This window comes from Alternaria postmessia, assembly GCF_024291825.1.
Source record: "Alternaria postmessia strain BMP 2775 chromosome Unknown scaffold_143, whole genome shotgun sequence".
Taxonomy (NCBI): Eukaryota; Fungi; Ascomycota; class Dothideomycetes; order Pleosporales; family Pleosporaceae; genus Alternaria; species Alternaria postmessia.
This window is the reverse complement of record NW_026260216.1, coordinates 37303-54689: the sequence shown is the minus strand read 5'-3', so window position 1 is coordinate 54689 and position 17387 is coordinate 37303. Positions and strand designations below refer to the sequence as shown.

General features: G+C 50.8%; 4 protein-coding genes across 4 annotated transcripts; 3 read left to right on the top strand and 1 right to left on the bottom strand.

The window, feature by feature from the left end:
• Positions 1–1558: 1558 nt before the first annotated feature.
• J4E82_010791 (uncharacterized protein) lies at positions 1559–2422 on the bottom strand (the record flags this gene model as incomplete). The annotated part of the gene is made up of 1 exon (XM_051737001.1): positions 1559–2422. The coding sequence occupies one exon, from the start codon at positions 2420–2422 to the stop codon at positions 1559–1561; it is 864 nt and encodes a 287-aa protein (XP_051583249.1).
• Positions 2423–3562: 1140 nt separating this feature from the next.
• Positions 3563–4912, top strand: J4E82_010790 (uncharacterized protein; the record flags this gene model as incomplete). Its single annotated transcript, XM_051737000.1, has 1 exon — positions 3563–4912. One exon carries the CDS (start codon positions 3563–3565, stop codon positions 4910–4912), a length of 1350 nt encoding a protein of 449 aa, XP_051583248.1.
• Positions 4913–7480: 2568 nt separating this feature from the next.
• J4E82_010789 (uncharacterized protein) lies at positions 7481–9287 on the top strand (the record flags this gene model as incomplete). The annotated part of the gene is made up of 5 exons (XM_051736999.1): positions 7481–7489; positions 7560–7737; positions 7796–8213; positions 8264–8290; positions 8339–9287. The coding sequence occupies 5 exons, from the start codon at positions 7481–7483 to the stop codon at positions 9285–9287; spliced, it is 1581 nt and encodes a 526-aa protein (XP_051583247.1).
• A 4828-nt stretch (positions 9288–14115) lies between these two features.
• Positions 14116–16831, top strand: J4E82_010788 (uncharacterized protein; the record flags this gene model as incomplete). Its single annotated transcript, XM_051736998.1, has 2 exons — positions 14116–15641; positions 15691–16831. The coding sequence occupies 2 exons, from the start codon at positions 14116–14118 to the stop codon at positions 16829–16831; spliced, it is 2667 nt and encodes an 888-aa protein (XP_051583246.1).
• Positions 16832–17387: the final 556 nt, after the last annotated feature.

The window sequence follows — 17387 nt, the reverse complement described above, 5'->3', positions numbered from 1 at the left end:
GCGAGCCTGTCCGTCTGGATGCCTGCATTCTGCAACGCTTCGTACGCGAGCTCGAGGCCTAGCCTTTGGTGAGGATCCATGTGCTCGGCTTCTTTATGTGAGATGCCGAAGAAGGCCGCATCGAAGCCTTCGACGTCGTTGAGGAAGTATCCCTTGCGCGTGATGCTGCCGACAATCTGCGCGTCATGCGCACTCCGCCGTCGCCAAGGCTCCCATCGGTTTGGCGGAATCTCGCCGGACGCATGTTTCTTTTGCAACAGAAAGTCCCAGAGCGTGTCCGGATTGTCGATTCCCCCGGCCGTGCGACATGATAGACCGACGATGGCGATGTCGCTTGGAGAGGTCTATCGTGGCAGTCAGTGGCTTTTGTCTTGACGCATAGATAAGTCTATCATGCACCGGGCATGATTCGAGACGCACCGGGTCTAATTGAACCTCGTCCGTGTGATGATCGTCGCATTGGAAACCTTTGAAACAGGAATCTGACATCCCATGCGAACTCATAGCGATGGGTAGATTGGAGGCACTGCGGTAATGAGGCAATAAATATCAACACGAGAAGGTTTGCATGGCTTGAAAGGCTATTCTCGACAGCAACACCGATTGCACTGGAAACAGTCACAAAATCCTCTCCACCTATGAGTCCTAGCAGAGCTGGCACATCTGGTGCTGTAGTATCTCAATCTGATGACATCATGCTGCTGTAGGCAATCACTCTTGAATCCTAGGATGAGCCTCGCGCAGAATGGAAGTATTACGTAGATAGCGTTAGCTGAAGTAAGCATTTGATAGCGCTGAGGATCAGCATAATATCCTCGAGCATCCGATACCTGATGCTTACTGGATTGAATGACCGATTACTAAGAAACATTTACAGGCTTGGCCTACATCCTCGCAAGTCATGGATAACGCCCTCTCCTACTAAGCACAGAATGAACATGTCATCTTCTAAGCTAGCGATGTGGCTTTTGATACCCTCTACATTGAGATTGCGGTATCTGAAGCTCGAATCCGTGTGCCTAAAGTGCCTCCCTCTGTGCCGGAAGATCTTGTGTGCCGGAAGCAGCCAATAAGATACACCACCATACCGGGCAAGGTAACGTCTGTCCCTGCATAACGGAATTAGCCAATCCACTTGCAGATTATGGGCTGAATTCTGGGATTCAAGTGAGCTGACTGGCCGGTCCCGGCACGCAGGGATGGATGTTACCTATGCCCTCTCATTGTTTGTCTCTGACACACAGGTTTTTCGGCACATAGAGAGGAACTTTACTGTTTACGGTCCAAAAGTAATGGCATGAAGTCTTTGAAAACATGATATCGTAACAGGCATACCCTTGCATCATAAAAAGAATGGACCCTGAAACAAGATGTATACCTGCCATTTGAGATGGCTACTTGACAGAATACTACCGCTTCACGATATTCTATGTATATATTAAGTCTTTGGTGAGATATGCTTTCTACTAACGCAGACGATCTGCGCAACTGTGTTCAGCGTTTTGTTCCGTTCTAGCACAAACGCTTGTAATCCACATTGCTGTCATGTTTGCTGTGGCTAGTCTTCTTCAGAGATGCTGTTGTCGGAGATGTCATCGTCGGCGCTGTCATCGGAGACGCTCCCATCAGCGCTGTCATCGGAAATGCTGTCGGCGCCGTCGTCGGAGTTGCTGTCGTCGGTGCTGTCATCAGAGACGCTATCGTCGGACTTATCAGCGAGACTCTCTTTGCTGTTCTTGTTGCCGTTCCGGTCGCTTTTCTGGTTGCTGTTCTGGCTGCTGTTCTGGTTGTTTATGGTGTCGTTTTCCTTTTCTTTTTCTTTGCTCTTCTTGAAATTGCTGATTTTGTTGCTCCGGCTGACTCCACCAGCATCTTGACGGCCTTTCTCCTTTGAATCATTGCGTACGTCCTGGTTTATGCCACGGGGTTCCGTATTGATAGGCTTTGTTACAGAGCGTTTGTGAGCCGGAGATGCCTTGCTGCTTTCCGAGACAGTCTGACTAATCGTCTGGTTCTTCTTGGAATTCTTGATTTGCTTCAACAATTCCAAGACCAAGCCAACTCGCTCCCTTTCCTCCGTGCTATCATATTCTTGAAGTGCGGCTTTCCGGTCCTTCTTGTTCAATCCTTTCAGCATGGTTCGTAGCATCAGAGCCTCCGTTATCGGTGGCAGAGTTGATGCGTATTCTCGGATATCTTTGGTGCCACATCCCGTCTGCTTGAGAGCTTTGTGCTGGAAAGGAATCGATAGTGATTGTATCTGTCTTTGAACAGGTTGCTTTTGTTCAGCCGTCATCATGGTCAAATATAAACCATCTTCGCTTTGTTCTTTGGAGATAGAGTGCAGCAAATTAGCTTGAGCGGTTTTGAGCGAGTCAAGCATCTCTTCGATCGCTTCTTTGTATTCATCGACCTGCTCCATTTTCTGGACTCGTGTCTGCGATGATAGTGATTTGCAAAGTGATATGATGATGATCCCGAGGCCAGAATGACTAGATGAGGAGGCTGTCAATACTGAAATGTTCGTATTCGAGCCGGGGAGCCTGTTTTATACGAGGCTGCCTGCCAAAGTCGACACTGTGGGTCAGTATCGAGTTCACTTAACGACATGTTTACTCTTAGGCTTACTCACTTGCCATAAAGACATCTGACAGTAAGCCGCTTACACAGGGTTGGTGATGCGATCAACCTGGTGCTTGACGTCAAACTTGTTTTTTATGACTAAAATGTAGACTACACTCTCATGTACTTGCAGCTCCTGGGTTCTGTAAGCAGGTGACTTTTGGTTCTATGCTCAGACTTTCTCGTTTTGCGGTGACCTTGCCTAAATAGTGTTAGCTTCTATGAGCCTCGCTGTAAACCAATCTTCTGCTCAATACTCATATCAGTGGAATTGAGATATCTACAGAGACTGAGCCTTTTTAGAGCAAGTACATACTGGACGGATCGATGTTCCGTGCGCAATGACAAGTGAGCCGTGTGTGCAAAGCGAAAGCTGCAAGTGCACGGGAGTGTACACTCTCATGCACTACAGTAGCAGTTCCCTGTTCCTGCAGGTAATTCATCTTTCGTCCAATACCAAGTACGTCTCGTCTGATGGGAGTCTTGACTGAAGAGTGCTAGGTCTTGTAAGCATGACTTTATGCTGGAACACAATAGTATTCTTCGACACATCAACGTCAAAGACTTACAGAATCCAAGACATTCCAAGCGAACGCTTACCGGTCGAGACGATAGATTGTGTGGAAAGAAAGCTGGACAGCATGCTGAGAGCAGAATTTGCAAGCAAATGATGATGTAGAACGAGGAATGCCTAAGACACATGGAACTTCTGGATACCTTGCTGACAAAGTCGCTCACGCAAAGTAACTGAGATCAATCGATAGAACATTGTTTCATGATGATCCAGCTTATCTGCTACGCATCCGATACTGACACTTCTGTCCATCCAACGTTCACATTGTGGTAATATAAGTAGTGCGACATGCTCAGTAAGAGATCACAGATAGTCCAGCTAGACGATTCACCTTGAGCGGCTTCAGTCTTGTAGTTTGCCACAAACATGTCAGAAACAGCTATGGAACAAAGCTCCGATAGCTGCCCCTACACGGTTCTGGCCAAGTGGAACTCTTGGTTCTTGGTTCGATATCTCGACGATGATTTGTATGATGTGTTGAAGAGCAATGATCTACACCACAGCATTCGGGATATGGGTTACTCAAACCTTCCCTCCTTCAGCCCAGATAAGGACTTAAAATACGTCGAGAAACACAAGTACGCCGGAATCGAATACATGGGATACATATCATTCGGTTCCTATACGATCATCATATTCAGCGTGGAAGACGAAGACAGGCCAGTGAGGTGGCTGACAAAGTCCAAGTTGATCAAAGCGCTGGGAGATGATAAGGGCACTGTGGATGATCTTCTGGAAGACGGCAGCAAGAATATGCACGCGATGAGGAAAGCTGGAAATAACGCATACAGTGCTGTGAGTGCATCAAAGACTGACAGTATATTCATCAGCGACGAGAACAAAGGTAAAGAGCAAAACAAAGCCAGATCAGCGAGTGAGGACTACGAAAGACCAGTCAAAAGTCGAGAAACTCCTGACCCTGATTATCCAAGACTCCGCAATACGTCAGACATCCATAGTACACGCTTTCAGAATCGGAATAGGTCAGGGTCTCCTGATGCGACCAATAGAAGCGGCCGAACGCCCGGGCCGCGAGAGGGCGGCACAGTCGTCTATGGGCGTCAATACGGGGATGACCTTCGTGGGTTCGTGGAAAGAGATGATGGGGCATTTGAGATTGAAGTGCTAGAACATTGCCCTGACCACTGCCTATCCCCAAACAGTAACACGACAAGCCTCGGACCAATGGCAGACAAAGATTTCCTTGAGAGACACAAACGCGACCGTAAATTGGATACATCGATGGTTAAGATAGTAGGTTGTGCAGCAAAATGGCATTCGAAGGACAATCATATGGCACACATATACGTCCTTCTTGAAATCGAGAGCAAAAACAAGGACGAGGAAAAGAAGCTCAAAGACCTTCTTGATGACCTCCGAAAAACGGACGGAGAAAAATATTCGGGCCCCATCATATGTAGCTATAGTACATTCAAAGCACACGTTCGCACGAAGAAAGAGGACCTGCAACTTCTGGCCAAGCTCTTGAGGAAATCCCAGTTTGCCAAGAAGGCGCAAGCCGATCACGGTTTCGATGTCGCAAGAAAAATAGAAGAGAAGCCGGCAAGAGCAAAGAAGGCAAACAAAGCAAGGAAGGACACAGATGACGACAAGAAGCAGAAGGATCGAGACGACCGAATGTTGGACAATATGCAGCAGATGCTCGAACCGATTCTTGCTGACATCTCAAAGAGGCTTGCCAAAGCAGGACTATAGCTTCAGTCCATGCACGGCATATAGTCTGAGTTTGGATATGTATGTGAAGGTGTTTTGGTATCTACTTTTGTTCGATTGATCAGTTCAAGCAGAAATTGGTTATAAAGTCCCTCTTTGTGTAGCGGAAAACCCTGTGTGCCGGGAACAGCCAATGAGATAGACAATCGTGTCGGGAAGGATGCTCGTCCTGCTCTCTCATCGGCTGCTTCCGGCGTATAGAGTTTTGCGCTACACAGAGGGGGATTTCAGTCAGTTAAATATGATGATGTTCATCCCTATGTAACGTCCGTCGCTGCGTGACGGGACACCCTGCATACCGGAACCGGCCAATCAGCTCACTTAAATCACAGACTTTCGTCCAAAAGCTGCAAGTTGATCGGCCGGTCCCGGCACACAGGGTGTCCCACTACGCGGGGACGGACGTTAGCACAAATCCTAGTTTGCCGTGACCAATCAATCGACTCGCGAGAATCACGAGAAAGTCCGTCCTTCTCGCAGGCTGGTCGACGAGTTGCGGTATACAAGTATCTACGCCGCACAGCGATGGATATTCGTCAGTGCAGTTGCGCCGTTCTGTTACTTGCACTACACAACGATGCACGTCAGCGATCTTTGAGTTGCGATATCCCTGCTTACGCGGCGAATAACTCAGCAGACCGATGTTGGCTAGTGGGACCTAGCATGTGGTCGTGATGCGAATCTGTAGATCTGACTGGCAAATGTTAATGTCCGTCCCTCTACAATGGGAAATCCGCTCGACCGAGAATGACCAGTGGTAATGAAAGATAGTAAGTTTCGCAGCACGGCGTTTTGCTTATCTGCTGTTCTCGGCCCACCGGGTTTCTCGCTGTACAGGGACGGACAGTAGCACCTTTCATGTGCCATCATCAGTGAGCCTCAAGAACTTGGCATAAGAACAAAATCATCTGCTCACGAGCACGGGGATCAGAACTAGCATACCCTTTCTTCATATACATAGCCTTGAGCAAACATCGGGACTGTAATCTGCTTGTGGATCATAATCGTTTACAGTAAGCAAGTCAGCGTCTCCATCCCCTCAGTCATGACGCTCATCATCTCCGCTGTGATCTCGATCCTCGTGGCAGTATATAATGCATTACTCCTACCATGACCTGCCGAGTCTCAAATTTGCCGAGTAATCACCCTCTCTGTAACGTTTTTTTGCTTGGCCCACGTGGTCTAGCAACTATGAAGAGCTGCAAGCATGGGTCCTGGCTATCTATCCACGCCGAGAAGAAGCTCTCGTTGCGCTGTGCTAGCACTTTGAACGATATAGTCACGAGCCTCGACAAGCCCGCTAGCAAGAGCCCGAGTCTGGTCGTCATGCTTGGTAATGCTGGCAAGGGATCGTTGTTGGCCGATGTTCTTCCCACTACCAGAGACCGCAGGGGAAACCGAGCGCCTGGTGGAGTATCTCTACAACTAGACTCTACTACTGCTTTTAGTGACTGTCCCATGCTGATCGCACACGAGGATATCTCGAAGCGAAACACGTCCGCAGCAGCACCTATGGCCGCTCCCTGTCACCGCCAAACAGTACGTCCACTAGAGTGGCAGGTAAGCAGTTTGGTTGACGTGTTCGATAGTCTCCACTCCACACTGATCCGCCCCTTCACAGACGTGATTTGTTTCTTCTCCGCAGGAAGCCGCGATGTATGCTATCAAGTCGACCGCATGATACCATGGCTCGAGCAGAGACCCAGCCAAGGGCCTCACATCACAGTGCGTCCTCGACTACTTTACGTAGCGGCACCTTCTGAACAGCAGAACGAGGCGAGCGTACAGAGCCAGCTGATAGATATCTTGCACACGCGACTGAAACAGACCAGATCCGAGTTGTCTTCTCGCCTCTCTGTATACGTTCAACAAACCAGCACGCAGACGCTGACAGACCGCATCAAACGCGAAGTAGATGTTGCTAGAAACGAGCGCGTCTGCGACTACACCCTTTTGAATGCTGTGCACTTTGATCTCCTGTTCCGTCAAGCTTGCGATCATTTCGTCAGCAGCGGACAGGTCCCATTCGACATGATTGTGGCGTCGCGGTCGCATCGCCCCGTATCTGCGCGCTTGCAGAAGTATTTGGGCATTCTCTTCGATTCAATTCACAGTCTAGAAGATATGGAGGAGTTTGCCATTCCGTTTGTTGCAGGTTGTCTGGCGATAGACAACTATGCATACGACGTGCCTTGTCAGTATCCCATGCCGACCGATTGCTCCAATCTGCTGACTGACTGTAGTCCTTGACCCGCTCGTGGTATTCTCGTCTCACTACAAGTCTGCTTGTCTGGACGTTGCCGTGAACAAGACACTCGAGTCCCCGAGACACTGTGGCAATCAGGTGTTGCTGCTTCGCACCCAATGGGTTTCTCTCCTCGAGCAGCACTTTGTGCAAAGAAGCAAGACTCTCTGCTCGAATGCTCGTGCGAGACTACTAGCAGAGTTTCAGCCATGGCTTGCGATGAGGAAGCCCCACCAGGTTTGCTTAGCTTGCATGCACGCAATCCCCGAGCACAAGCTCCCTTGTGGACATTTGATCTGCGAGAGATGTTTCACGTATCTGGGAAGCTGTTCCCACGCCGATCCACATCTCTACAAGCTGAACTGCTGTCCCTTTTGCTTCCAGTCCTTCGAAGCCAACATGCGCGTGAGGCCTGCCACTGCCGGGCTACGCGTGCTATCGATCGATGGCGGCGGCATCCGTGCGGCGATTCCCATTCAGTTCCTTTGCGCGCTAGAAAACGCAGTGGGTCTCGATATGCCGATCCAAGAGTTCTTTGACCTTGCCTACGGAACGAGCTCAGGTACGTTATCAGAAAGAGTTCCCATTCCTTGCTTGGTGTTTGGCTCATTGTTCTGCAGGCGCGATGGTAGTTCTTGCGCTTTACGGTCTCGGCATGCGAGCTGAGGAGACCTTTACCCTATTCACCCAGCTGGCAACACGAATATTCCGTGGGCGGAGCCAGCTGGGCCTGGGACTTGCTGCCACAGCCCATGCCCTCATCACTTCGTGTCGAAATGGCCGGTTCCCTGCCAGCGACATCGATAGCGCCCTGAACGAGGCTTTCGAGGAAGCCACCATGCTGGACGTCCCGTACATGTCTTCAATCGGGGCACGCGTTGGTCTGCCTGTTGTCGATGTCGACACGCTGGAAACGTGTTTAGTCACGAGTTATAACGGAGCTGCTCCCACATACGACAATGGTGCATGTACAGAGATGTCTACGTATCGGATTTTGCGCTCAGAAGACGCTACAGAGGAGATATGCGTGAAGGATGCGTGAGTTGCTACCCCGCTGTCAGAAGCTTGACGCTAACCTGGCGCGACAGCGCACGATGTACATCCGCAGCCCCCTGGTGAGTGCTACAAGCTGCAGCCGCTTGACTGAAGTCTGACGCTAACAGGTACTTCACGCCGCACAAGATACCTGGCCACGGCACATTCATGGACGGAGGGCTGAGCGACAACAATCCCTGCATGCTCGCCTTGCAGGAGCTCCAGAAGATGGCTCCTGGTTTGAGCCTCGCTGATCAATTCGTGTCCGTAGGAACAGGCATTTCGACAACGAGAGAGGTAGCTAAAGCCGACGTCTACCCCAGCCTGCTCTTCGGAAACAGCTCTCTGCAGCAGACCGCCAAGCACTACTGGAGCGAGAACTTCGATGGCGACAAGAAATTCGCCCTCATGCGCCAGATTCTGGCTACATCCTTGCCCGGAGGGGTTGCTAACGTAGATAGATGGCTCCATCGGTTCAACCTACCCGTAGAAGGTGAGCTACCTGATCTAGCTGACGCCTCTGCCACGGGCGATCTCGCTGAAGCAGCTCGTTCCTACTTTACGACGGACTCGGCTGTGCGTGACTTGGCCGACGCTGCACTCGCTCTCAGCTTCTACTTTGAGCTACGACCAGGACGCATGCCAATCTACGAGCGCGGCTCCTACACCTGTTACGGCTTGATTCGGTGTCGTATCCCCGGGCTCAGTCCCGCGTTCTCCACGTTGATGCAAAAACTCGATTATCTAGACGCTAACTTCCAGATCCAGATGCAAGTGTGTGATTCAAGACAAGCCATGTCAACGTGGATCGATCGGCATGGGAACTTTGGCCAACCCATATGTTTGCGCGTTTCCTCGTTCAACGAAGAACTAGACATTCGCTTGAGACTGCACGGGGACCGTGTTCATCCTATAAGCGCTTCACCACTAACGTTCAAAACCTTGATTGATCTACAAATGCTCGAATGGAGTGCGCTCAAAGACGTGCACGTCACAGCAAGTGTAGCAGGTAAGAAGAGGCGACAAGACGACTCGCCTTTGCGGACAGCCAAGCGACGCTGTTTGGGGACGACGTGACGCCGTGTACGCTCTGGTCCCAATGTCTCGAGTGCATACTTTATAGGACGATCTAGCACATGGTAGGACCTGTGACAGACGCTGACCCACTGCGATGCCGCGAGGATGTGGTTCTATCACACCGAAGGATGTTCAGATAATGTCTGATGAACAAAGCTGCATTCAAGAAGCGAGCTCAGCCTTTGAGCGTGTTGGTAGAGCGGAGCATAAGAAACGATTGTCAATTGGTTCGACAACAATGCCCAGAGCATCCAGGCCTGAAAACAGCCAGCTCCAGTATACTTTCATTGACGCACACGCAAGCACTGGTTGCTCGGTATAATCCGGGGCTTCGGTCGACTTGGAAGGCTCATGACTTACACTGGCTAGTGCTGGCAAGAGTGAGTGCTGGTAAAAAAAAATCATCAGGCGAGTCGAGTACGAGCGTAAAATCGAAGACCTAACCAGGGTTGTAGCCACGCACACAAGCTTTGGATCGCGGCTGGCTAGAAACTTGACGATCTTATCGTCGTGCTGTCATGATACGACTATCATCGCGAATTACCGTGCTGACCCGTTCGCATCGTCACTCTGATCTGATACAGTTGTCAGCCGTTGCGGCTCCACCTCTGTGTGCGGCACTCTAGAAAACTAGTCACCGTCGGATTGAAGATTGGTCAATGATACCGACCGTTACGAAGTGCCAAGTCATCTGCAGGAGGTGAGAATGTGCATGATCGTTGCGCAGCTGTGCGTTGGGGCGAAGCCGCGATCGCTCACAACTGCACGAGCAGTGTCAGAGAGCATGTGGCTAAACAAAAGCTTATATCTGCCTCGAAGTGAGCAGACGTACACTACGCTAGCTTACTACATATCGGGTCAGATGTATGCTGCGAGATTGCTGACATCACGATCTTCGCATGGTGTTTTGAATTGCATAAGCGTTTATCGAACACATGATCTATCTATGGAAGCTTTCACTGTGAATTCATGTCTGACGGTAGATACTGCTCAACATTATGTTTACTCGCTTGAGTTTAAAGGGCTGCCTTGCTCGGTGTGCGTACGACCAGGACTAGCCTCAGACACTCCATCAAATACTCCGGCCGCCGTCGCACTTTGGGCATCACGGATAAAAATCAGAATGTGGTACGATGGACTCCTGTGGGTTTTTGCGGGGTTGGTGGTACTTGCCTTTGCCATCTCTCAAAGAACGAACGCTATGATGCGTTCGTGAATGATGGTGTTCCAATATAGAGGTCATCGACCACTCCAATCTACACATCTCCAGGAAACCTCTCACTCTGAACATCAGCGAGCAAATGTCTTTCTGTCCAGGTTCGATATCTGCTTCCGACATTCACCAAGTTCTCCATACCAATCCTCAGACCAAGAGGAAAGTGGAGCATTAAAGACATTCAGATCACACCGATTTCCCGATGAGAGTATTCCATTGTACCATAGACCAGATCCAAAGCGCGATCGGTGCGGACAACGGCAGGTCTCCATAGAAGTGGCTGCTCTCGAGCCGGACGAGCTTGTGCTCATAGATGTCTGGGCGACGACGACGTCGATCTTGTAATGGCTTCAAAACTTTCGTCTATTTCTTCTCTGCTTGTCGCTCTGCTGTCGCCGATTCATCTTGTTCATTACGATAAAGGTTGCTAACGTCCGTCCCTGCGTAATGGGACACCCTGCGTGCCGGAAACCCGCCAATCAGCTCACTTGAATTGCAGACTTCTGCCCGAAATTTGCATGCTGATTGGTCGGTTCCGGCATGCAGGGTGTCCCATTACGCAGGGACGGACGTTATAGGAAGATCAAGTCAGCAGACACGCCGACCGACGCAAGACGGCAAAAGCCGACAGAAGTGTATCTATCATATGTTGATATTGTACTTGGCTCTTTCCCAGTCAATCGTCTTACGCAATCATCCAGAGATCAGATGACGCGAAAGGTAAATCACGCAGCGATGATGCTGATGAATTATGCTGAGGCTTATTTGCGTAGGGCAGAGGAATGACTTGTGTCACTACTTGCACGACCAGAGTGATACCACGTTCGCAGTACGCGTAAGCAGCAACGGAACAAAACAGGATATCATCAGCAACCGCTTTCATACCTAGACCGAACGAATCTCTCGCTCTACACGCTCTCTTAATCTAACATTGACTGAGAAAGTTTTTTTGTACGCAGACCATCCCGGTCGATCTCAAGACTGCAGTAGAGTACCTCAAACGTCCGTCGTAGTCTGCAGGTCTGACTGTATAGCCCAGACACGTGAAGAGCTGTCTGCTTGCTATCCATCATACAGGCAAGAATCTACCAATAATATCTGGAGAACACCGCTGCGGTGAGATTGTACCCCAGGGCCTAAACGCTCAGAACGCGAGCGGCAGCCCATTGCCTTCGTTCCGATGGGAAAGATCAAGCGCGTCTCATGCATTGCCCTACCTATGCTGCTCACGATCCTGTCCTTGGTTTGCTTCCTCGTCATCGCGTTGGCGCAAGTCTCTCCCGGCGGCCGCAACACACTGCTCCAGCGAGATCTCTACTTCTTCAAGCTACGAGCACACACCGACGATCCATATACAGTGCAAACGTGTGTGCTGACAGTAAGAGACAGGCAAACACCAGTGATACAATGTTGAGTCCACAGGGCTTGCTGAACAGCCTTCCTGACAGCGTCTTCGGCATCGAGGTTCCTGACAGTCTCCAGAGCGTAGCGGAGTCTGGACCCCTCAAGGACTTCTATGTGGTGGGCCTCTTTGGCTACTGTGAGGGTAAAACTGACAAAAAAACGAGGAGAGAGACGGTAACACACTGCAGCGCCTGGAAGGTGCCATTCTACTTTGACCCTGCGGATGTCTGGCAGCTGGAGAACACAATTTTGCAGGCAGTCCTAGGAGAGCGATTCACCAAGGGCATGCAGACATACCGAGCGGCGGTGGAATGGACACACTGGACGTTCGTCATCACGTTGGTGCTGACCGTGTTAGAAATCGCGGGGGGGATACTCGCGATCCGCAGCAGATGGTTCAGCTGCTTCACGGCGTTCGTGTCTATTGTGGGTCTTGTTCGCTCTGATGCGTGTGCTTGCTAATATGTGCTGCCAGTTGCAGGCTGGCCTTGCCCTTGTGGCGGCAGCAGCAGCGACCACCATCTACGCTGCGCTGGCGGGTGTGTTCGAGTCGGTCTTGCGTCCCTACAACATCGACGCATCTCTAGGCGTGTCCCTGTTTGCCGTTTTATGGGTTGCTGTTGCAAGCTCGATCGTATCGAGCTTTCTTTGGTCCTTGAGTATCTGCATTTGCTCTGGCAAATGAGGTTCAGTATCAGCACTACTCTTCTTGTGCTCACCGCACCACACGCGGTGTTGAGTTGTGGGCGTAGTTTTTAGGTGTGATCGAGATGGTTGTTGGGGACCGAGCTAAGACAACAAGTTTTCTTCCATTGGATAGACCACATGTTATACATCTGTGGGATCAGCCACAAATCATCCCCACAAGACATGTTCAAGAAACGAAGTTCTTTTTCTTGACCTTTAGTCTAGCTAGTGGAGTTACCAAAGAAGAGCCGCGATGCAGATCTAGATAGGCACTTTCGTAGCACACCTAGATGCGCTGCAACAGATACAGTCGACTAAGGTGCGTCCCTGAGTGAGGAGACACACTACGTCGCGAGACAGGTTGGCGGTTCGGAGCTTCGGCGTCTCCCATCTGTGGGCTTGTAAAACTGCTATCAATCTACTGTAACCGTATAGCTGTTGCTCTTTAAGCACATTAGCGTCCGACATAACTCGCTGCTATGTCGGCCGTGATATCGATCGTTTCGTTCCCGTCGTTAATCAACTCGTTAGCGATACCCCCCTGTTTATTAGTAACGTTTAGGACCACTAAAGCGCTCGGTGGGTTGCGCAGACAGCGCGACGTAGGAAGATTAACTTCCCAGGCTCGTGAGATGGTTCCGATGTGAGAGCGAGCATGCCGGCAGCCCCGTCGTGCGAAGCAGGAGATCCCATAGAACGAGCCCGAGCTGGCGGAATACGCTAACATCGCTTAGCATGCATGAGTCTGCATTAGCGTTCTTATCATCTGCTGTATTCTATTGTAAAGAATACAGCGCTATGCCAGTCGCGTATGCCTCTCAAAATAGGTGTGGCGCTCGTTAATAGCTTTCTAGAAGCGCTTACGACCGCGCGGTTGTGCACGAGGATGCTCTGTTCCCTGCTTAAGTTTCAGGTCGCGATTAGGTAGTAGGCGAAGATCGCGCGAACATAGCTTCTAGCACGATGCACATTAATAGCATTTCGTTATCCGCGTTAGAGCTGCTTGTTGGTATTAGTCTAATGCCTCGCTCAAGATGTTCTGTGTTGTTCTCAACGCTGTTGTCGCTACGTTGCGTTCTAAGCCCTACGATAGTGTGTTCTTGCACGAAATAGCACGCGATACACAGACATCCTAACATCCTCTTACAGGAAATGACGATCCATAACTCGCGCTTTCTAGACTATTAGATCGCGTTTTTAGGCAACGACTGCTTCTCGGTTTGCAGCACGATGGCTGTCGCGCGATCATGCGCTGTCAGCCTTGTCCAGCCAGCCTCACGTCACGGCGCAGGCGGGCTGCGCCTCCTGTCCTGGGTGCTGGAGATGCAGCCTGACCCAACAAGACAGTCTACCTCACCTCTACTTTAGCAGACCGTCACTTTGCACTCGAAACAAACCCGACAGCTACGATCTCTACGCCCTACGCGAGCGAGCCGCCGTGCGCTGTCGATACCGTCAGCCTGCTTCAAGGCCCCGAGGCCCCCTTCCACCACTCGCGCGGACAAACATACACAAGACCCGATGCGACTGCTGTACACCGCAAGCGACGGGACGCTTCGATGGACAAAGGACATCATACGTAGCGAGGAGATTCCTCCCTATGCGATCCTCTCGCACACCTGGGGGGAGCAGGAAGTGGTCTTTGATGATCTGAAAGACATCGTACACGCACAACGCAAGGAGGGATATCAGAAGATCCGCTTCTGCGCGCAACAAGCTAAGCTTGATGGTCTAGACTACTTCTGGATTGACACTTGCTGCATTGACAAGGCGAACAACACGGAACTATCAACAGCGATCAACTCTATGTTTCGCTGGTATCGGAATGCAGAAAGATGCTATGCTTTCCTTTCAGACGTCGGGAACGTCACTATGGAAGGTAATGGCGAGTCGGTGTTCAGGCAGAGCAGGTGGTTTAAGCGAGGCTGGACCCTCCAGGAACTCCTTGCTCCTCACTCCGTCGAATTTTTCTCTAGACACGGAGCGCGGTTGGGTGATAAGGAGTCGTTTAAGCACACTATACACGAGGTCACAGGCATTCCAATCGAAGCTCTGTCGGGAAGCGACTTGTCCGAGTTCGACGTTGCTGAACGTTTCTTGTGGGCAGCGGATCGACAGACAACAGAGGAAGAAGATGAAGCCTATTGTCTGTTCGGCATATTTGGTGTCCACCTACCGCTGATCTATGGCGAAGGCAAAGACAACGCCCTTGAACGGCTGAGAAGCGCGGCTGTTCTGAAACATAAGGGCCGCAGTCAAGACCAAGAAGAGAAGCTTGGCAAGATACGCATCTGGCTTTCGGCGCCTGACCCGTCTACCAACTACCACAAAGCGCACAAGCAGCGGCAGGCTGAGACCGGAGTCTGGTTGCTAGAGGGTGAGCAGTTCACGAGATGGAGAGAGCGTGCAGCATCGCGACTGTGGCTGTACGGGATCCCAGGATGTGGAAAGACGATCCTAAGCTCTACTGTTATCGAGCATCTGCTGCAGTACTGCCATGATGACACTAGCATGGTGATGGCGTACTTCTATTTCGACTTCAATGACACACAGAAACAGGATCCAGAGCTCATGCTGCGCTCGCTGCTATGCCAGCTCCTCCAAAGTTCGGTCGGGATACCTAAGGGCGTTGACGCGTTGTTCTCATCTTGCGAGAACGGAAAACGACAGCCGCCATTGCATATGCTTCTAGAAGTGACACGGCAGGCGATGCAAGAGTTCACCCAGGTCTACGTTATTCTCGACGCACTTGATGAATGTACACAGCGCTCAGAGCTGATGGATATGCTCGAGACGGTGGCTAGATGGCAGCTTGACAACCTACATCTGCTGATGACTAGCCGGAAAGAGCGAGATATCGAGACGTGCTTAGAGGGTTACGTTAGGGAAGAGGACACTGTGTGTCTTCAAAGGGACGTAGTGGATCAAGATATACAGCGTTACGTTCAACAAAGGCTGCGTGACAAGAAGAGCTTGGCAAAATGGACTAAGGACGCTGCGATTAGCCAAGAGGTTGAGGATGCACTAATGCGAGGGGCTCACGGGATGTACGTGTTCAACCAGTTCTTTACAAAGCCAAAGCTAACAATCGTGCAGGTTTCGATGGGCTGTATGCCAGCTGGACACGTTGGCAAAGTGTCGCAACCTAGTGATGCTGCGCAATTCACTCGCCACTTTACCGCAAACGCTAGACCAGACATACGACCGCATCCTTACCGCCATAAGTAAAGAGGACTGCGTGTACGCGATGCGCATCCTACAGTGGCTAACGTTCTCTGCCCGGCCGCTTTCTGTCACAGAAGTTGCTGAAGTTGTCGCTATCGATGTTGCGCGCGACCTAGCGTTTAACCGCGATGAAGTGCTAGTAGACCCGCTAGAAGCGCTGGACATCTGCTCTAGTCTAGTCACCATTACGAAGAACGAAGAGGACGGAAGGCTAGGTTCTACCCAACAAATCATCGCTCTAGCACACTACTCGGTGCAGGAGTACCTCGTTTCGGACAGAATCAGACAAGGGTCAGCAAAGCAGTACAGCATGCAAGAGGCCGCATGTCAGAGTGCAATAACGAGAGGTTCTTTGAAGTACCTGATGCAGCTCCAGCAGCCATTAGAAGAAGAGACATTACAAGTGTTTGCATTTGCGAGGTACTCAGCAGAATTCTGGAGCAGCCACCTTCGAAAGACAGGGGACGAGGGAGAACAAGCCAGTCAGCTAGCGGCGAGTTTAATGGCCAGAGAAAAGCCTGCATATCTTACCTGGATCCAGTTGCACGATCCAGACCGTAGCTGGGAGGGGACAAATTCAAAGAAAAGTCTCGATAGTGTGCCTATGCCGCTTTACTACGCCGCATTGTTAGGCTTTAGCACGGTTACAAGACTGCTACTCGACGCGGGCGCTGAGGTTAACGCGGAGGGTGGATACTACGGCAACGCACTGCAGGCAGCTTCATACGGAGGCCACGAGCAGGTAGTCAAGACGCTGCTCGACAAGGGCGCCGAGGTCAACGCGGAGGGTGGACACTTCGGCAACGCACTGCAGGCAGCTTCAGAAGGAGGCCACGAGCAGGTAGTCAAGATGCTGCTCAACGCGGGCGCCGAGGTCAACGCGGAGGGTGGAGTCTTTGGCAACGCACTGCAGGCAGCTTCAGCTAGAGGCCACGAGCAGATAGTCAAGATGCTGCTTGATGCAGGTGCGCATCAACACCTGGAGGATGATCTTGCGTCAAGGCCTGAATAGCTTTGTTTATGTATTTTACTAAAGGTCTTAAGATGACAGTAGCAGTTAGGGACAGTATGCAATAAGCGTGTTGAGTTGACCTAGAAAGGAACATGGCGCGTAGGAGAACAGGACTTTAGTCGTGTTTCTTAATTTAAGTTAATGCTTCTCGAAGGGCAGCCGCGCGCGCCACATCTATTTTAAGGTGCTACAGGGTGGGCATAGCGCTGAATTTATTACAGTAGAATACAGTAGGTAACAAGCGTGCTAATGCAGGCCCATGCATGCTAAGAGACACTAGCGCGTCGTGCTAGCTCGGGCTCGTTTTCACAGTTCGCCTGCTTCACGCAACGGAGCTCCCGGCATGCTCGGTCCTACGCTGAAATAAGATTACGAGCTGAAGGAATCGACCTTCCTTACTCGTGCTCTCTTTACAGCCCTCCGAGTGGTTGATTACTTTGTATAATCGTCAATGGGCAGGGGGGTGTCGTTGAAGAGCCGCTTGACGACGTTAACGTAACGATTGATAGCCTAGCTAACACCACAGCAATCTGTATCGGAGCTGAGTAGACTTAGG